This window comes from Monodelphis domestica, chromosome 4 (genome assembly GCF_027887165.1).
Source record: "Monodelphis domestica isolate mMonDom1 chromosome 4, mMonDom1.pri, whole genome shotgun sequence".
Taxonomy (NCBI): Eukaryota; Metazoa; Chordata; class Mammalia; order Didelphimorphia; family Didelphidae; genus Monodelphis; species Monodelphis domestica.
Window position 1 is genome coordinate 433,378,277 of NC_077230.1, and position 21,814 is coordinate 433,400,090.

The following is a 21,814-nucleotide window of genomic DNA, read 5'->3' on the forward strand; positions in this document are numbered from 1 at the left end:
GAGGGGGGAGTCTTCCTGCTCAGAGCACCTTCCTGTCCCTGCCTCACCTCCTTTCTTGTCCTCCCCCTGGACCCTGAAGGCTCTCCCTGCTGGACCTCAGCCTGCCTCAATGCCTGCAGCCAGCCTCCTGCCCAGGAAGAGGAGACAAAGAGCTTGCAGAGGACCCAGGCCTGGAGCCAGAGGGGTGGCCCCTGGGAGCCCCGGCCCCCCAGCCCAGGTGAGTGCAGTGTGCCCAGGGCTGAGCCCCAGCTCAGGAAGGCTCTTGCTCAGGCTCAGGCCAAGATGGAGGCAGAGAGAGGCCTCAGATGGCCCTGTAGGAGAAACTGAGTCAAGAGGGCCTTCCTCGGCCTTCCCCACGGCTACCAGCGATGGCAGCAGCTCCCGGAGCCGGCTGTTGGGAGCTCATCCATCCTGATGGGCCCGCGGACTCTTCAGAAGGGATTTGGGATTCAGTCCTGAAAGGGAGATCCAAGAAGTGTTTCAGAATAAATCCTCAGGGGGATGGTGGGGTGGCTCAGTGGATGGAGAGCCAGGCCTAGAGGAGGGAGGGCCTGGGTTCGAATCTGGTCTCAGACACTACGTTCCCACCCCACAGATTTCCTTCTTGTGTGTGAGGGCTGCAAATCTCCGTTAGAGCCCTCGAGTCCAGCCACACAGGTGTAGGTAAAGGGGCCCGAGCTCAGGGCCAGGAAGGACAAGGAGGGGGGCTCGAGACCCCGCAGGAGCCAGTGAGTAGCAGAAAGGAGGAAGGAGAGAGTGTAACAGGGCGGGGCCCACCGTGGCCTCCTCCCACGATGATCGTGCGAGGCCGGCAGTCACTAACGTCGCCTCCACGTGAGTCACTCCGGCATTTCGGGCTGTCAGAAGTCAGTCCAGCCCTTTGAGCTGGACTGAGAGAAAAGTAAGTCCAGAATTAGGAGCGTCTCATGGAAGACATCAGGTGACCCTGGCGGGCTCTTACTGTCGGGCCATCGTCTTACAGCCTTCTGGGGTCAGCGCAGACTCTGGTGGGCAGCCTGGTGACTTCCTGAGCAGGATTCCCATCCGAGACCACTTTACCAAGTAAGAAAACCCATCATCTCGGTGGAATTGATTGATGATGACAATCAGAAAACCTTTCAGATGTAATCTGCACCATATTGGTCGAGATTCTACCTTTCAATGAACCTTTTAGCCATTCATTCTTACACCTTCCAAAATGCAAACTTGACCTTTCCTTTCTCATATTTTCCCGTCCATGGTACAAATACGACCACATGGAAAGACAGCATTCACATTTCATTTCAATCTCTTCATGTGATCAGACTCAGATACTTATTTTTTACAATTTCCTTGTTTAGAATGGCAAAGTATGAATTTAAAGAAAAAGGAGAGTAAGTAGAAACATAGATAGTGCTATGGTCAGGCTTAGAGAGAAAAAATTTGCAATGAAAAAGATGACTTAATATCACCATGTTTACAATATAATTCAGAAGCCCCTCCAGTCCCAAATTAATTAAGAGAAATCCTGGGAGTTTGGGAATTCGCCTACAATATTCTTGAATATTTTGATTTTGGAATCTCTTTTAGGAGGTGATCAACAAATTCCTTAAATATCTATTCTACCCACTATTTCTAGAAGATCAGGAAATTTTTCTTTTTAATTTTTTTGAAGTATGAATCTGGACTCTTTCTTTAACCATAACTTTCAGGTAGTCAATGATTCTTAGGGTATTTCTCCTTGATCCATGTACCAGGTCATTTGTTTTTACAATGAAATGTTTCACATTTCCCCTTATTGTTTCATTCTTTTTTTTAATTGTTTCTTGATGTCTCATGGTCATTTACTTCCACTTGTTCATATCTATGTTTTCAGGAATTTTATTCTGCATGAACTTTTGTGCCTTTTCCTTATGATTAATTTTTCTTTATTTTCTTCAGTGAATAAAAATTCATACATCCTTTTCCCATTTGGTCAAATCTGCTTTAAAGGATATTTTTATTCAATGAATTTTTGTACATATTTTCCCATTTTGTGTGGTTCCTCATTTCTTGCATCACTCTCATCCTTTTCTCAATTTTTCCACTCCTCTTATTTAATTTGAATAATCTCATTTGATTTCTTCAAGCAAATATTTTGGGATCTGAGACCAATTGACATTTTTCTTTGAGGCTTTCTCTGTAGCTTTTTTGGCATAATTGTTTCCTTCTGAGTTTTGTTTTGCTTTTGATACCATAATAACCTTCTATGGTCATGTTTTTGGTTTTTTCTCTCATTTTCCCATCTTATTTCATAACTTTTAACTTTATATTTTTGGGGTTCACGGGGCGGTCTCAAGTTTCAAGTTTTTCAATTCAGAGCTAATTCTGGGATCCAGTAAGTTTTTAGTCCTTCCAAGATGATATCACATAATAAGAGGTATAGTCACTGCCATCTTAGTTTACAAGCAACCACAAGCACTATTTTGCACCACCACCCCCCCCCCCCATGACCAGGATTCCTGTTCCACTGTAGTCACAGATTCTGGTGTGTTCGTACTCCTGCTCATCCTGGGACTGTAAATGAGCCCTGGGACCCAGATCCCCAGAGGGGTAATACAACAGAATCCTACACCCAGTGCCACTGAAGAGGCCTCTGTTAGGTCCTTCTAACCAGTTTCCTGGCCCCTTCTAGCCTGTAGGATGAGAGCTCTGGATGTCACTGCTGGTTTAGTTTCCTTCAAGGCTTGTGCTGGCTGGCAGGATTGAGGCTGCTGCCGGCATCCACCAAGTCTGGTAGACTCATGACTAGCTTGTGGGGAAGAAATTTCACATCATCTTGTTGAGTGATAGAAACCCACCTCAATATAGAGAATTTAGGTAAATAAAGTGAAAAGCCAAATTTCTCCAAGTCAAGGTAGAAAATTAGAATTTATTGGAAGAGGGCTAATTCCTCCAATAAAAGAGTTCTCTTGCATGTATTACTTTGTTGGACCCCAGTAAGAGACAACACCTTGTGGCAGAGACCTGGTTTATATACTGAGACAATAACAAAATTAATATTTCCATACAAGGTTGTTGACTTATATCACAAGACATAGCATCATATAGACCTAATTTAGAAACAGTTACCCAAGTACAAAGCTGATTAGTTAGTTTATCTAGGAAAGCCCATATTAGTCTAAAGGCAGTACCCTTATTTAGGCAGATAGTGATGACCATTACCTCAGACTTGTCTGATCTGGGGAAGGATGGTTATTTCCAAACAAGGAAGGATGCATAATGTTTGCACCATATATGGTCATGAAACCCTTAGGGGTAAATCTTATGGTTGGAGTGAATATAATTTTAGTTGGTCGCCAGAAATTTTAAATTCTAAAATCCCAATGAAATACTCAAGTCAGAATGGAATTTTATGGTGGTTTATTTACAATACAGTGAAGATATTAAGGAAGAAAGAAAGAAAGAAGAAAAAGAGAGAGATACCAGGCAGGAGTTCAAAGGCCCCAGCCAAGGTGGGGAGGCCAGAGGATAAAATCTAGCATGCCTTCCAGCCATGAGGCCTTCTCCAAGATGAGGGTCCTCCTCAGAGGCTTGTGACTCCAGAAAGCCAAGGAAAGGGGAGTAAGCCTTGAACTCAACACATGACAGTCTAAGGGAAGCAGTCTGAGGTCTTACACTTGACCTCCTCCACAGTCAAGTTCCACCGCCAAGTCCCTCTTACAGGAAGTGACGCAAAATATAAAGGCAATTCTTTATGTCACTTCCTGTGTTTCACATATACCAATGGTGGCTTAAACTTGGCCCAGGGGGTCAGTCAATTATTTCTGATTTGTCACTTGCTAGCACACGTGGATCATAGACCTTCCTCCCCACACTTAAATCCTTAAGTAGGGGTGTATACATTCCTGGTTGCTAAAATTCTAAAGACTAAGCAGGATGGAGTAAATTTAAATTTCATAGAACTCAGAGGGTCAGCATCTTTTGACAAAGAGAAGTACAAACTTGGGGAGGGTTGGAAATTTCCTTAGAAGCAGTTTTTATGCTTTATATATTTAAGTTAGAAAGCCTCATAAAAATCATGAATTCTGTTCGTATTAAGATTATAAAGGAATTTATACTAATCACTTTAGAATCACAATATTGATTATCTTAAACCTATCACTATCACTAAAATCCAATCAAGTATAAGGGAGTAGGGGGTCTATCATCCCAACAATTCTTTTTCCCTTCCTTGGATCCTGAAATGTCACGGATAGGACACGTAACTTGTCAGATACCATAGGTAGAAATTATTCTTAGGTACACATTTCTCAACTTCCAACTGACAATATAAAAAACTTCTCATTATTCCATTGTGCTTCTCATAACTAAAGGTCAAAGGGTTGGTTTGGACACTCATAAAGGGGATGATGCCCTTTGAGGGAATCGTTTTTGTGATTCATTTTCCTTCTAAAAATTAATGACCTCAGTATGAGATGACTTCTGAGATCTTCAGCTCTGTGTTCTATGACTTTTGGTGGTTTAGGTCTTGGTGACGTTCCAGGATGTGGCTGTGGACTTCACCCAGGAGGAGTGGCGCCTCTTGGACCCTGGTCAGAAGGAGCTGTACAAGGAGGTGATGGTGGAGAATGCCCAGAACGTGTTCTCCCTGGGTAAGGATGATGTTCCCTGGTAATTCTGAATCTACCCTCAAGGCACTGGCTTCATTCCCTCCTGGGTGTGGAAGGTTACTAGCACTTTTCAATGATTAGTAACACCAAAATGCTGATCTCTTGTCTCCTAGGACACCAGATAATCCTGTTTTATGGTTTTCTTGTAAAAGGTCTTTGCTGTTGATACAGAGCTGGGGTTTTCTTTTCATGTTCCTAAAGCTGTCTCTTACTGGTTCTGGGGATCTTCAGGTCAAAAAAGCAAACCAGTTTTGAAGTAAATAAGACTGAAGAAGTAATCTCAGTCATTCGAGCTAGGTCTTGTAAACATACCAGCTATGAAATTACAATAGTTAGAGAAAAGGGAAAAATAGGAGAGATAGAGAAAGACAACAAAACCAATGTTTTGCTGGGTGCATTGACAAAAGCCAATTAGGGGGCAGTTCCCTTTGGCAGAAGAGTGTACATTCAACATAACTTTAATCAGCGTTCAGTTCAATCAACCACACCCCAAGATTCATTCTTGATCTTGATGTAATGTAGGTTTTCTGGCATCTTTCTGCAACAGTTCATTCTCTGGATTTAGGAGTTAGCAACTTTCTTCCTTGAAGATCTTTCTCAAACAAACCAAAAAGAACTTTTCAAAATCTTGGATTTTTATTAAAATACAATCCCCCCTGAATTGGATGTTAAAAGAATTCAGATCTGCTCAGGATGCATTGTTGAGTTATGGGGGTGTATGAGTCAGTTATTAAAAGAATTCAAAAACAATTAAAATGAAACAAACAAAAAATATATAAAGGGAAAAATATGGAAGAAAGTTAAACTTTTGGGAGAAAGGGAAGAAAAAAATATTCAAAATCAGAATCAAATTACCAAAATCTATGTATAAAATGTTGAGTAAACAAGAATAACTTTATAATGGGCCCTTGTAAAGGTCCAATTTAAAGTAATTTCTATTCCACAAGTCTGTAGGACAGAATGCAGTAATATTTCACTTACCCATTTGCAGCCAAGACTACAGGAAATTGCCATACTATAAGAAGGAAAGGAAGTAGAATTCTATTTTGATAGGGAAGTGCCATTCCCAGGTCTGACGTTTTTCATTCCCAGGGATAAAGGAAGCCAGCATGATAGTCAAATTTTGGTACTTGTATGAGTACTTCATAAAGAGTGTAGATAGAAGGAAGTCCTACGACTTAACATATGTCAAGCGTCGCAACATTGAATCCACATTAGTATTTTCTGTGTGCTCTTTTGGCACTATTCAGGTTAAGTCTGTGCTCTTTGTTTTTATCCCATTTCCTGGAATCAGACACAAACATTAGTCATAGTCCCATAACATTTTATCAATAAATGGCAGGTTCCCACATTCTAAAGCTATTTCTGTATATTTTAATAATATAGCAAGTATGTATATTTAAACTTATATTACTGCTGAGAGAGAAACAAATTTAATTGAATTTACCTTTTGAACAAGAAATGAGGAAAGGGGGAAAAATTCAAATATTCAAAAGAAAAACAATAATAAAAAAATAAGGGAAAGAGAAGAAAAAATCAGGAATTCAGTGTATTTTTGAAAAACAGCATCCACTTGTCAATGGATTATTATCTTCAATGCATGTGATAGTATATAGTCAATCAGTCTCAGCGGAAGATGCTCTCCTTACATGTGAGCAATTAATCCAAGAATCCTTCTCTCCAACCTTTATAGATGTTGGATTAGTTAACAATATTTGCAATGGTCCCTCCCAGGAAGGCTGAGTTGCTCCAGTACGCTGGAAATTCTTAATATACACCTTGTCTCCTGGGTTCAGTTCGTGAAGTGAAAAGTCTAGTGGTCCGGCTTGTACTGCAGCTCCGGATTCATGAAGTTCATGCAGTTTATGCTGTAATTCCTGCATATAGGAAGCAATAGTAGTATCTCCTCCTAATAGCGATGTATATGCCGGAGAGAAAGGCTTAGCCTCTATAGGCGGATATCCAAAAAGCATCTCAAATGGTGAGATATGTAAGTCTCCTCTAGGCCTGCTTCTAAGATAAAATAGGGCCAGAGGGAGAATTTCAGGCCATTTTAAATGGGTCTCAGTGCATAATTTGCCAATCATAGTTTTAAGTTCTTTGTTCATCCTCTCTACTTGGCCTGAGCTCTGGGGATGATATGGAACATGGAATTTGGGAGTTATCTCCAAGCAAGGATATATTTGGTTTAAGACAGAAGCAGTAAAATGACTTCCTCTATCGGAATCAATACGTGCTGGCAGGCCAAAATGAGGAATAATTTCTTTTAAAAGCACCTTAGCAACAAAAGCCGCTGTGGCTAGGGTCGCAGGAAATGCTTTTGCCCATCTTGTCAGTTGAAATACTATGACTAGACAACATTTATAATGTCCAGCCTTTGGCATTGCTATGAAATCTATCTGTAGGTGCTCAAAAGATGTGTAAGCCAGAGGACACCCACCAAAAGCTTTGCTGCGAAAGGTGAGTTGGTTATATGCCTGGCAGGTAGAGCAGTCTGAACACACTTTAGAGGATATGGTAGTTATACCGGGGGCTATCCATACTCTCTTTTTTTTTTTAAAGTGTTTTTTTTTTTTAAATTTCCATTAATGTATGCCATTGTCTTCCCAATACCTTATAGTTTTTTTTGTTTTTTTTTTAAATTTTATAATATTTTATTTGATCATTTCCAAGCATTATTCATTAAAGACAAAGATAATTTTCTTTTCCTCCCTCCCCACCCCCCATAGCCGACGCGTGATTCCACTGGGTATCACATGTGTTCTTGATTCAAACCCATTGCCATGTTGTTAATATTTGCATTAGAGTGTTTGTTTAGAGTCTCTCCTCTGTCATTTCCCCTCAGCCGCTGTAGTCAGGCAGTTGCTTTTCCTCGGTGTTTCTACTCCCACAGTTTGTCCTCGGCTTATGGATAGTGTTTTTTCTCCTAGATCCCTGAAGATTGTTCATGGACATTACACCGCCACTAATGGAGAAGTCCATTACATTCGATTGTACGACAGTGTATTAGTCTCTGTGTACGATGTTCTCCTGGTTCTGCTCCTCTCGCTCTACATCACTTTCTGGAGGTCATTCCAGTCTCCATGGAATTCCTCCACTTTATTATTCCTTTTTGCACAATAGTATTTCATCACCAACATATACCACAGTTTGTTCAGCCATTCCCCAATTGATGGGCATCCCCTCGTTTTCCAGTTTTTGGCCACCACAAAGAGAGCAGTTCTGAATATTCTTGTACAAGTCTTTTTCCCCATTATCTCTTTGGGGTACAGACCCAGCAGTGCTATGGCTGGGTCAAAGGGTAGACATTCTTTTATCGCTCTTTGGGCATAGTTCCATATTGCCCTCCAGAATGGTGGGATCAGTTCACAACTCCACCAGCAATGAATTAATGTCCCTGCTTTGCCACATCCCCTCCAGCATTCATTACTTTCCTTTGCTGTTATGTTAGCCAATCTGCTAGGTGTGAGGTGATACCTCAGAGTTGTTTTGATTTGCATCTCTCTGATTACAAGAGATTTAGAACACTTCTTCATGTGCTTATTAATAGTTTTGATTTCTTTATCTGGAAACTGCCTATCCATGTCCCTTGCCCATTTATCAATTGGAGAATGGCTTGATTTTTTGTACGATTGATTTAGCTCTTTATAAATTTGAGTAATTAAACCTTTGTCAGAGGTTTTTATGAAGATTTTTTCCCAATTTGTTGTTTTCCTTCTGATTTTAGTTACATTGGTTTTGTTTGTATGAAAGCTTTTTATTTTGATGTAGTCAAAATTATTTATTTTACATTTTGTGATTCTTTCTATGTCTTGCTTCAAAGCCAAAACTTTCTACAGGTTTTTTTCCACTCCTAATCTAGGTGGTTGTACCCTAAGGGAAAGCAGATTTAGAAACAGCTCTCCCAACCAGGACCTTAGGGCCCTGTTACTAAGATTTAAAACAAGCTGTGTTCTATCTAATTTAAGGAGAGAAGCCAAAAGCAGGAAAAATGGGCTTTGTACTCTGGTGGTCTAGCTGTTTTTGTTGTGAGAGATCGAACCAAGGGCTCCATTTTTCAGAGTTTCCTCACTGCTAATCAACAGGGGTCAGCTAACTATATTTAGCTATCTATCTTAATATCAGAGTCACACAGCTGGGAAGTATCTGAGGTCAGATTTGAACCTAGGACCTTCAGCCTCTAGGCCTAGCTCTCAATCCACTGAGCCACCCAGCTGCCCCTTAAGATTAAAAGGAAAGAAAAAGAAAAAAAAACTGCTGATTCCAATTTTAACTTAAGGAGAAAAGAGAAGAGCGAATAAGTTTTTTAAACTCACCTGTTCTAGCAGCTGTGTCTTTAAGCCGAGTTAGCTGTTAAAAGGACTGACTGAGTGAGGAGAAAGTAGAGTGCAAGGCAAGAAAATTCAGGAAATTTATTGAGGGAACTCTTAGACTTTTGTGGTCAGTCAGAGTGTGATATTGAAATCACATTAAAAGACTGATATATATTAATTTAAGGTCGCCAAGGAATTCACTGATGAAATTCCTAAATGAAACACTCAAATCAGAATGGAGGTTTTTTGCAGTTTAATTACAACGGGAGTAAGAAAGAAGGATAGGGAGAGGAGGGAAGAAGGGGATAAGGAAAGAGGTTAACTCAACCTTCTGGCAGAGCCAGAGGGAGTTTCGGCCTTGGAAGGCCAAGGAAGAGAAGGAAATCAGTCCTTTATTCAGAGTGACCGATCTGAAGGAAAGCTGCCTGCGGGGAACCTCCACCTCAAGCTTCAGGCTCGAACTGAACTCTAGCCCTCCTCCCAGGAAGTCCCGAGAACTCCAGAGGCTGTCCTCTACCTCACTTCCTGCATCTCACATGTGCCAATGGTGACTCTAGCTTGACCTAGGACTGCCCAGAGGTCTGTCCTTTTTTGCACATGTCTGTTGAAGGCCATATTCTCAAATAATTAAATCTTGAGTTTGCTGCAGCCCTTCCTAATCTTGTTATCCTGAGTAGGGTGGAGAATGCAGTTTTCCAAAACCTGATTCTGTTATTTCAAGTATCTCTATTGTTACTGATCAGGAAATCGCTAAATCTTCTAAAAAATGGTCTGAATAGGGTGGAGTAGTTTTGAAATTTACAGGAGTCTTTACAGGGGGCTTTTAGAATCCATGTCCAACTCACACACCACTACACCATGTATTGTTTCTTAATTTCTAGATAATAGCATTTATGCACGTCAGCCTATGCTGTGAAGGCAGTGGAGAAATAGAATTTTATGATTCCAAATTGCCTTCCCAGTTACCTTGTTCCCATCCTCCACCAAAGCTCCCAATGATTAATACCTTGGAAAAGATCCTTGAGGAGTCCTGATCTTGTATGCCCCCTTTCCCTAAAGAGAACAAAACGACAAGTATCTCTCTATTCTCATCCTTATTCTGAATGCCCAGGTCTTCCAGTTCTCAGAGAAGATTGGATCTCCTATTTTGACCAAGGGGAAACTGTATGGATTCTTGATGGAGAAGGCCCAAGCAACTCTTGTCTCGGTGAGCGACATGAAATCAGGTTTATGTATTCTGTTATCACAGGAGGTGACTACAAATCAATTGGGAATCAATTGGCCTTTTCTTAGGATTCCCAGGAGGAGATAGGGACACGATGTTGGTTAAGTTTAGGGCTCGTATAAGACATTGTCTAATTATGAACCGAGGATGACGATTGTCTTTGTGCGTTTTTGTGCACAAAGACACTTGTGCATGAAGATTTAAGTGGAAAAGTTGATGCACAGAGACAGTCCCCCTCTCTCGGCACTGGAAGCCTGGGTCCAGTGGCACGAAAAGTTGTTACACCTGGAGACTTCCTCAGCTGCATTGGATGGCCGTGTTGTCCTTTGTGCCCCAACACGCCCTGAGCACTCCACAGTGCTTTGCTGCGTCGCCCTCTCAGCCGTTGAACCTTCTTGTTGGTTTCTTCCACCTGTTCCGCCAAAGCAGTCTTCACATGCTGGGTGAGCAAAGCCCTGGTTCACCAGGGGTCGATGACCCGATGGCTACCCTCACAAGGTTTAGCCGGCCTGTCGAAGCCGTTGCCCAGGGTGTGACTGCTGCCGCATGCTAGCAGCTACTGGCAGCCACAAGTGAGAGCTGTGTGTCAGGTGAGGGTCAGAGGCTGGAGAGCTGCCCTAGGAGGGCACGACAAGCCCTCCATACCAAAGATATTACTCCTCCTTGAGCACCCAATACACGCCTAAGCGCTAAGTAATTTACTACCAGCCCCTGGCTCAATCTGGGCAGGGGAGTTTAGCCCTTAGCGGCCTTGGCAAAGCTGAGGACCTGGGGAGGTCTCTCTTTAAGAGGCTGGTCTCTCCTGAGGCTAGTTTCTTCAGAAAATCTCCAAGAAAGGAGTGAGCCTTTTCACTCACCACGTGTCAATCTTAGGGAAGAGATTTAAGAACAGCCTCTCCTGAAACAGGTTCTCCGGTCCAGTCAGCATATTCACCAGCCTGCACTCAAGAATAAAGAATTGTCCCTCACAAGAAGTTGTAATACCTTCCTTTTGTGTCACTTCCTGTGTCTTCCTCCACTTTTTAGGTGGACAAATCATAGTCTAAAACCTTGCTTAGGACTGCCCAGGAGGCAGTCAGTCCATTCTGATTTGTGACCCACTAGTGCACATGTAGGTCACAGACCTCCCACTTAATGATTAAGTGGGATGTTTCCACTTTTGGTGATTTTATCTAAAAATGGGCAGATCTCCCCACTCAACTTTAAGTAGGTTTTTACACTTTTGGTGATTAAATCTAAAAATTGACAGGGGTTACAATTTAATCTTCACAATCCTCCTCATGATCATTGGGAGACTAGTTTCCCCATTGATCATTTAACATAATTATCTTTTACCTGTAAACAATTTTCTAACTACAGGTGTATACAATATTTCACCTTCTAATAGGAAACTACAATAGAGGTAAGAGGGAAATAGAAGAGAGAGAAAAAGCAAAACCAAATGTTTTTCTAGATGCGTTGGAAAAAACCCAATTAAGGGACCCTCTGCTTTGGCATAACAGTGTCCATTTTTAATGTTCACCCCCTTTTGTTCAATCGATTGCACCCTCACTTGATTGGTTTTGTCCAATTCTTCATGACCCCACTTCTATTCTCCACTATCTCTTGAAACCTTTCCAAGTTACTGTTCATTGTTTCTATGACACTCTCCATCTCATCCCTTCTAGCCATACCTCATCCCCTTTTCCTCTAATCTTTCCCAATATCAGGGTTTTTTCTCAATGAGTCTTACTTTCTTATTAAATGGCCAAAATACTCAAGCTACCACTTTAGTATTTTACCTTCCAAGGAATTCTTTGAATTAATTGATCCAAGTATTGACTGATTGGATCTTGCTCTCCATGGGACTCTCAGAAATCTTCTCTAGCATCACAGTTTGAAAGTGTTGATTCTGTCATGCTCAACATTCATGTTGTAGTCCAAATCTCGGGGCCATACATGACTCCTGGAAATACTCTAGCTTTGGCTACCTGGATCTTTGTCAGAAAAGTGATGTCTTTGGTTTTTAATAGGCCATGCAGATGTACCATAGCTTTCCTGCTAATGGGGATGGGTTTTAATGACTGCACTTCCTACCTTCAATGATCTTTGGCACAAGAGGATAAAATCAAACCCTTCTTCCATTTTCCTTTGATTTAACAGGAATTGATGGGACCAGTTGCCAAGGTCTTAAAATAGAGTTAAAAAAAAGTCCCTCATCAATTGGTAAAGGTAGTAATATACTTTCCCTTATAGAAAGCAGTTATAAGGAATGTGCTTTCTCAGTCTATAACAACATATGGTCAGCAAAACTATGGGACGCCCCCTCCAGGATGGGATAAACCAGGTGCAGGATAAAATATACCAAGAAAGGTCCATCCTTCCAATTTATGGTATATCTGCCTTGTGTTGTAAAAAATAGACTCGAATACAGGACTACAATCCCCACAAGCCTTTGCTCCACTTCCCCAAAATGCTTTGTAATCTCATGGGAATTCTGAGGTGGGCCAAGATCGAGGAAGGATTTAAGCTGGTGGCAAAGGTTTTTGGGGTCTCTTTTGGACTTCCGTTTTGGAGCAGATGCATCTCTTCTGTGATGTGAGGTTATCTGGCCTAGGCCTCTGGCCTAGGCACGTGTTTTTTCTTATCCTGTATTTTCTTTAATTCTTAATCCTTAATAAACCTCTAAAAAATATAATACTCCTTGCAGAGAGAAACTAATTTCTACCTGCCTCAGTCTCCCCATATTCCCTAATTTTAATCTTTACGGTGTCCAATAAGATTTAATTGCCCTGGTCAGTTGACCCCAGTCAATAAGGCCACATTTCACTTATTTTAAACTTAAAGACATATATCCTTCATTAGCTGTGCCTCTTCTCTTTGCCAGGCAAATAAATGAACAAGTTTACTTTCTGTCAGTGGACAGAAGCTTATGTATTTGGGTGTATGTGTATCTGTCCTCATTTATGCTTTTCTATGTTTCCTTCAGATGGAGAGAGGAGGCTTGAAATGAGAGAACCTAATGCAAAGCTCAGAGAAGAGTCACAACAGCCAGGATTCATGAATGATAATTGCTGTGACTTCAGTCTGAGAGAAATCTGTGACACTGATTTCAAGATAGAAAAAACACAAAAGGTTCATCAGGAATTTGATAAAAATGGAAAGAATATCAGGCAATATTCCATCTCAATTCAGCGTAAGAAAATGATCTCAAACAATGACTCTTTTCAGGACAATAAATGTAGGGAATCCTTTAATGAGCAAGTGGTATTTGTTGAGTCTCATGAGAAGCCTCCAGTATTACAAACTTATGAATGTAATAACTGTGAGATGACTTTCAACTTAAAATCAGAACTAATTAGACATGAGAAAAGTCATGCTGGAGAACTGCTTTATATACATAATGAAGTAGAGGAAGCCTTTAGTCATAATTCAGAGCTCACTGACCACCAGAAAAATCAGACTTTCACACAGAAACCTCATCTGGTCAAACATCAGAGAATCCATTCAGGAGAGAAACTTTATGGATGTAATCAATGTGGAAAGACTTTCAGATGCAATTCTGAGCTCCTTCAACATCAGAGAATCCACACTGGAGAGAAACCTTATGCATGTAAACAATGTGGAAAGACTTTCAGACAGAGGGGCAGTCTTAAGGCACATCATAGAATCCACACTGGAGAGAAGCCTTATGAATGCCATCAGTGTGGAAGAAGTTTTAGGATGAAATGCATTCTTAGTGCACATCAGAGAATCCACACTGGAGAAAAACCTTATAAATGTCATCAGTGTGGAAAAACTTTCAGACAGAGCTGCACTCTTACTGATCATCAGAAAATCCACACTGGAGAAAAATCTCATGAATGTAATCAATGTGGAAAGAGGTTCTCTCGAAGCTCCAATCTTGTTATACATCAGAGAATCCACACTGGAGAGAAACCTTATCAGTGTAATCAGTGTGGAAAGACTTTTATATCCAAAACTGATCTGCTTAATCATCAGAGAATCCACACTGGAGAGAAACCTTATGAGTGTAATCACTGTGGAAAGAGTTTCAGACAGAAATTCAATCTTGTTGTTCATGAGAGAACTCACACTGGAGAAAAACCTTATGAATGTAATCAATGTGGAAAAACTTTCCCAAGGCCAGACAGACTTGCTCAGCATCAGAGAATTCATACTGGAGAGAAACCTTATGAATGTAATCAATGTGGAAAAACTTTCAGGCAATACTTCAGTTTTGCTGAACATAAGAAAATCCACACTGGAGAGAAACCTTATGCATGTAATCAATGTGGAAAGGCTTTCAGAAGCAATTCTGATCTCCGTAAACATCAGAGAATCCACACTGGAGAGAAACCTTATGCATGTAAACAATGTGGAAAGACTTTCACACGGAGTGGCAATCTTGCTTCACATCAGGGAATTCACACTGGAGAGAAATCTTATGAATGTGATAATTGTGGCAAAGCCTTTAGGAGAAATTCAGATCTTCTTGTTCATCAGACAATCCACACTGAAAAGAAATGTTATGAATGTAATCAATGTGGAAATGCTTTCAGAATAAAATACCAGCTTGCTAGACATCAGAGAATCCACACTGGAGAGAAACCCTATGAATGTGATGACTGTGGCAAATATTTTACCGGCAAATCTCAACTTGTTGTTCATCAGAGAATCCACACTGGAGAGAAACCCTATGAATGTGATGACTGTGGCAAATCTTTTACCTGGAAATCTCAACTTGTTATTCATCAGAGAATCCACACTGGAGAGAAACCTTATGCATGTGATAATTGTGGCAAAGCTTTTAGGAAAAATTCAGATCTTCTTGTTCATCAGAGAATTCACTCTGGAGAGTAGCCTCATGAATGTAATCAATGTGGAAACACTTTCAGAATAAGATACCAGCTTGCTAGACATCAGAGAATCCACACTGGAGAGAAACCCAATGAATGATGACTGTGGCAAATCTTTTAGCGATTGCTCATCTCTTGTTCATCAGAGAATCCACACTGGAGAGAAACTTTATGAATGTAAGCAATGTAAAACCTGAAAACAGTCATCCCTTATTTCCCATGAGAGAACATACTAGATAGAAATCTTATCAGAGCAATGAGTGAGAAAATGCATTGAAAAGGAGTACAAAGCTTTATTAGTCATTCTGAGGACAAGCTGAATATGGATTCAGTGTGGGAAGTCTTTCAGTCAGAGATCATCTCTTACTTACAGACATCATCAGAGGATTCACAGTGGAGAGAAACCTTATAAATGTGCTCCCAGGGACATGCCTTTTGCTGTGAGTGAGAAGTTCCTCAACATCAGAATCTTCACACTGGAAGGAAAACTTAGGAAAACCGTGATAGTAGGAAACCCTTGAAATGGATTTATTCTCAACTGTACATTGGAGAATACATCTTGGGCATCAAATTAGGAAATAAGTCCTTCTTGCATTAGTGCAGATTTAGTTAGATAATCTAAATTTCACTTTGTGCACAAAGTCCGATAAAAGTAATACATTTTCTTCTGAAATGCTATTGTTCTCAGTCCTCCTCAGTAACATTCCACAGCATTCTTATACTGGAGCTTCATCAGCCATTCCCCAGTTGTTTAAAATAGTCTCTTATTTCCTGTTCTTTGGTGACACAATAAAAGTTCTAGTATAAGTATTTTGGTTAATATTGGGCTTAATTTCTTTAGGCTAATAGGTGACACAGTAGACACAGTAGGCTACTTCACAGTAGGTGAAGTAGTAGACTACTTGAGGCTGAAGCCTTGAATTCACATCCAGTCCCTGACACTCACTGTGTGAACCTGGGCAAGACATTTAATATTTTTACTGCCTCTTTTTTTCCTACCTGTAGAATGTGTATACTTGGACACCCACCTCTTGGGGTTGATGTGAGGATCAAATGAGATAATATTTGTAAAGTGTTTTGCAAAAATAAAATCACTTGAGGTAAATGCTCACTATTTTTACTATTCCTTGGATTATAGTCTCATAGCAGAGCCAGGCTTTTAAAATTCTGGACAATTTAGTCACCTTTTATCATTGAAATGGATACTCAAATCAGTGTTGAGGTAGGCAGCATGCATAATGATATGGCACTGAGTTTTGAGTGAGGAAGTCTTGGGTTCAAGTCGCGCCTTAGATGCTCTCTCCCTATGTAACTTTTCTGTGCCTCAGCATTCCTCTTTAAATTGAGATGGTTGCTCTCCGTGAGTACAAAGCCTCAAAGAGAAATGCAGAATGGACATGAGGTCAGCAAAGCTCTAAAGTGCTCTGGAAATAGACATTATGAATCAAATAAAATGGTAGAGGAAAAGTTGGGAAAAGAAATAAAAAGCGATTCAGGAAAATTATGGCAGGAGATTTATTAGGAGGCATTCAAAAGATGAAAAAGTTCCTTTTAAATCATAATTGGCTAAATAGTAAAATAGGCACAAAACTTCATTGTATTTAATAACTCCTTGAAAATTAGATGACAGTGAGGTTGGTGGCGGTAAGGCAGGCGTTTGAACCGCTTGATCAGTCATGGGCACGTGGTCTTGATTTTGTATCCTCTGTATTTCTATTGATCAGTAATCTCTTGTTTTCATCATTGAGATTTAATTTTAATTTTTACACTTAGTTGAGACTGCTTCAGTGTAGTAAGTCCCAGACTGCTTTGCTGTACTCAAGTGGGGCCTGAGGCATCATCCACATACCTCAGTGTACCCACTATTAGAATCCATTATTCACTGGAGACTCTTACTCTGATGGGCACATTCACAACAAAGTAAGATTTGCTAACATCCTTCCTCAGTATTGTCTTTCACACTTTGGCTCCCCAAGAGACAGGATTTGAACTCCAGGATCCATTGGTCCTTCCGGCAGACCTTTCTGGAGCTCCGCTGTGGGTCCTTTCCCTTTAAGGACTCTTGAAGCCTGGATCCCACCTCATCCAAGGACCCTCCTCTTCTAAGCATTATTTCTCCCTTTTGGGTCCTTTTCCTGTTTCTTTGGTTTTTTTTCCTTCTGTGTTTTCTGTTGATTTGAGACTTTATTTCCCTTGACTGTAGACTTTTATTTCCTATGACTGATACACTGAGTCAGGTTCAACGGTAAGGAAGCTTCATTACACGTCCTTTCTTTGCTTGAGTGACGGAGAGGACACTGTTAGGGATGTGTTATTGCCAGGACTTTGGTGGGCTCAAGGATTTATTCCATCACCACTCATTTACTGTTCTGTGGGTCTGAGGAATTATGAGGGGATTTGGAAATAATCACACTCGGTGACCATCCCAGGAGAGCAGAGTCATTTCATTTCCTGTCCCTTGAAACAACAGTTCTCAAACTTACTCTTTCTTTTGTGTCCTTTCAGGGCTATCGGTTCTGTGAATTAGAGATGAATTTGCACCCCTCTTTCCTTTTAAGGAATGTGTTGAGAATCCATTTTGATCTTGGCTCTACTCTTTCATTGGGTGAGCATTCATCCTGGGGAGGATGCCAGAGGCCTTGACTCTTGGTGCTCAGAAGTCTGGCCTGAGGTCAAGGCTGTCCAAGCAGAAAAAGTGATGCCACCGAGGTTACGGATCCACACGTTATGGATCAAGGAAGGCTGTGGTGTCCTTGAGAGGAAGCAGTAAGAGTGAATCGAGTTGAGAGGTGAGCAGAGAACTCAGATTAGCTAGGCACCTGGCCATGGGATTATGGGCCCTTCTCTTTTGGGTCCACCTTCTCTCTCTAATGAAGAATCATGAATTGATATAGAGTCTTCAGAGAATCTTAATCCCATCACTGGTCAGCACAGATAGATTTGTAGCCTCCTTTCTGACTGGGAAGAGGAAGCTCTCAAAGTTCTATAGTATCACCTCCCTTTAGAGGCAGGGCTCAGTGTGAAGATTAAACTCTCCCCTGATTGTGAACATTAAATTAACTCCTGCCCATTTTTAGATTTAATCACCAAAGGTGTAAACACCCCATTCACACTTGAGGAGGGAAGGTCTGTGACCCATGTGTGCAATAGTGGGTGACAAATCCGAATTATCCTGACTGTCCCTGGGCAGTTCTAAAGCAAAGCTTCCACTCTGATTTGTAGACATACATTTAGGGGAAGGCACAAGAAGTGACCCAAAAGAAAGTGTCTGTAAAAGGGAGTTACAAATTCCAGACTGAGTTTTTACGGAGTTGAACTTCCTGTGGGAGATAGTTCTTCATTATTTGGAATTGAGACCCTATTCCTACTGGGACTGTTCTTAAATCTCTTCCTTTTGGACTGACATGTGGTAAGTGAAAACGCTGACTCTTGGATTTTCTGAGGAAACTAGCCTCAGGAGAGACCTACTTCTTGAGAGAGACTTCCCCAGGTCCTTGGCTGAGGCCTATCCATTTAAGGACTAAACTCACCTGCCTGGTTTTGAGCCAGGGGTTAGAGTAAGTTACTTAGTGTTTAGGTTAGACATCTTACCCTAACCTCTCTCTGATTTTCTTACTTCACTCTATATTTTGTAAATAAATCTCTTTGGAATAAATTAAATTCCTGATGATCTTATTTTAAATATAATCCTGCCCAACCTTTTTGTAAAATTAACCCGTATTTCCCCCTTACATTCATTTGGCTAACCACATTGGTTGTGATGAAATACTCTCAATCTTTCTACTTTTCTTGACTTTTCCTTTACTCTTGTGACTATCCCTAAGACAGCTTTTTATAGCTTGTTTGAGTCTATGTTTCACAGTTGTCAGAGGCAAGTTCAATTTTTCTTTTTCCTTTTCCTCTTAAAAATAAATATAGCAAAGCCGTTTTTAATTTTAGGGGCTGGACCTTGAGGTCTCACCTGGGGAAATTGTTCCCAACTCCGCCCCCCTCACAAACAATCCAATTAGCAAACCCTTAGATTTTCAACTGGGAAAGATTCTGTCTTTTCTTACCAAGAGCAAATAGGCTGTTTCTTAATTAGCTGTGAGGGCAAAAAGCTGGGGAAAAGCTTTCACTTCCTCTTAAGAGGGGTAAAGTAGTGCTCCTCTAGCCTGAACAGAAAATCTACTTTCTTTTTTCCAAACCCCACTGTCTCTAGGATTAACTTAAGTGAGAAATAAAACCTAGAGAGATCGGTCAGGAAGAGTAGTGTCAAAGTAATGACAACAACAAAAAACTTTTGTTTTTTTTACCGTAAGGGACTTTCACAGCCCAAATAAAGTAAAAAATAATTTATAAAAACCTTTTTTTTTTTTGTCCCAAACCATACAAGTGTCCTGGAAGCTGCTTCCTGGCAGAAACACTTGGTTCTAGCATTTCACCCTGAGGGAATTTTCAGCTGTTTTCAGTTCTCCCTCATATACTTAGCCTCCTACAAAAGGTTTCCTCTCCCACTCTCCAACCAAGGAGTTAATCAAATCAAGGTGTGACATCTGTCAAGGTTAATTTTTAGGGTGACTGAATATAATAATTACTGGTCACCAAAGACTTTAATTTCTAAATGAAACACTTATTGAAGGAAAGCTGTCTGGGGGAGCTCCTCCAGGTTCAAGCTCCAGGATAAGTACTGCTTAGCCCTCTCCACAGGAAGTGATGAGAACTCCCAAAGGCAGTTCTCTACCTCACTTCCTGTGTCTCACATGTGCCAATGGTGGCTCAAGTTTTGCTTAGGACAGCCCAGGGGGCAGGCAGTTGTTTCTGACTTATTATTTGCTAGCACATGCCAGTGTAATGTAGGTGTGTACATCCCTGGGTGCTAGACTAAGCAAGATGGGGAAAATCTAAAAATTACACATCCTTAAAGGGACCACACCCTTACCTTTAATTTTCATGCTCTGAATTTAACCTCTAGCCAGTAGTGCCATCTACTGACTATAACGAGAATTATAAGCAATTTAACAAATTAAAAAATATATATATATGTACATATAATTTTTTAAAATTGATGCTAGTCTACATGAAAGTTTTCTGGATTTTGAACAATTAGGAACCTTAAAGGTTTCAGAATGCCTCCTATTACTTATGTTCTTGTTTTATTTTTATTTTCCTAAATATTGTGACAAATTGCACCATATGAAAAATTAAAACAAATACAGGCAGATATGCAAATTCAATTAGACAATTTCAAATACTTACATGGTCCAGTGGCAAATGCTGACCCCATCCAAAACATGTCTGATTTTTACAAGCCTGTTCCTGAAACACTAAGAGAGGAAAATCCTTCCCCCAAAATAGAGATGGAAGACCCCTCTCCTATATCTCAGCTGCAGAATTACCTCTCTTGTTCTAAGTAAAGGCTAAATTTCCTTTTATCTTAGATGTTTCCCCCCATTGGATGCGGCCTGTTCCCCAGAAGACCAACCCCTGGGCAGGGAGTATCCTTTTAGTGTCCACTGTAAGGTAGACACCCTGCTGGATGTGCTTTCTGGCCTGTCAGCTGATTTGGACTCTCCCATTTCCTCGTAGCCATGGTGATGTCCCTCAGACCTATTTCCCTGGCCCTCGGTTTCCCAAAAAGTATATAATTCCCCAAAATCTTTTTGCTATGGAGCAAAGGAAGGCAGCAAGAACAGACACCAGAAGTCCAAATTATAGGAATTGTTTATTGCCTCTATTTAGAATCAGTGGGCAGTCCCCAAGAGGAGTAACACCCAACAAGGGGGCTGAGGTGGCTTTTATAGAGGGACAGGAAAGTGCCCCAAAGGAGTGGATTGGTAGGTACATTTGAAGAAAGCATATGTGTGTATCTATATCGGAATTCTGCAGAGAAGCAAACAATAAATCATAGAGGTAGACTGTTTTTTACTTTTAGCAATTTCTCAGGATTCCAGTGTGTGAATCTTAAAATTTCTTAGACTTGTGAATCTTAACAATTCTCAGACTCTACCTTAGAACATTTTTGTTTAAGGCTATCCCCTTATAGTAACAATGAAGGTACTTAGTCAGGAATGTATGTGGGAACTCTCACGTCACTCCACCCATACTTAGGCATACTTTAGGGGAAGATAAAGTTGTAAAGTCCTGATTGAACAATGAGAATTCCCCAACCCATACTTAAAGTAAAGTTAAAACCCTTAAGCTAGGTCTATTTTTAGATCTAATACAAAAGGGTACTAAGTACCTATAAAAGTTGAATTAATCACTTAAAGGGCAAGCTTAGCAAAGAGATGTGAAATACTTAGAAGTTTTAGTCTACCCAGAGAAGGTAATAACAAGATGTGAATTAAAAAGGTGAGAACTAAAACCTAAGAATGGGCAGGCCTAGGAACAGCGTCTACTGTGATTGGTAGACATAAAAATTTAGGGGAGGTGACCCAAGAGAAATTCTAATTAAAAAGAGGTCAGAAGCTGAGAGCTGGGCTCTCTCTTGGTGGCTGAACTTAGTTCAGCTTCCTGAGCTAAACTGGAGGGCCTCTCTGAACACTAGAGCTTGTTTGGACAAATCTTGTGGTGAGTGGATTAAAGACTGACTTAGTTTCTCTCTTAAAGAGAAAGGCCTAGGGCCTAGGCCCTAGTCTTTCTATTATTTCCTCTTACTCTGTCTCTCTCCCTTTCCTTAATTCCTTCATTTGTAGTAATTAAAATCTCCATAAAACCCAGTTGACTTGGGTATTTCATATTTGGGAATTTTTCCCATGGCGACCACTTTATTTTTGATATAAATCAAGACACTAAAAATCATCTTTACAGTTTTGGCAATTCAAA

The 21,814-nt window shown here is 40.6% G+C and overlaps 1 protein-coding gene across 11 annotated transcripts in view; it reads left to right on the plus strand.

Annotated features, from left to right (window-relative positions):
* Positions 1–21,814, plus strand: part of LOC100024256 (zinc finger protein 883-like) — a 114,773-nt gene that overhangs the window by 8,767 nt on the left and 84,192 nt on the right. For 10 of the 11 annotated variants that reach the window (XM_056825670.1, XM_056825671.1, XM_056825672.1 and 7 more), the window contains 4 exons: positions 80–217; positions 4,487–4,613; positions 10,056–10,151; positions 13,138–16,112. The exons of the other annotated variant lie outside the window; for it this stretch is intronic. In XM_056825670.1, the coding sequence (XP_056681648.1) occupies positions 80–217; positions 4,487–4,613; positions 10,056–10,151; positions 13,138–15,011 (2,235 nt within the window). In that variant the 3' untranslated portion in view covers positions 15,012–16,112. Of the gene's footprint in view, positions 1–79; positions 218–4,486; positions 4,614–10,055; positions 10,152–13,137; positions 16,113–21,814 lie in introns of those variants that run through there. 11 annotated transcript variants of the gene reach the window in all.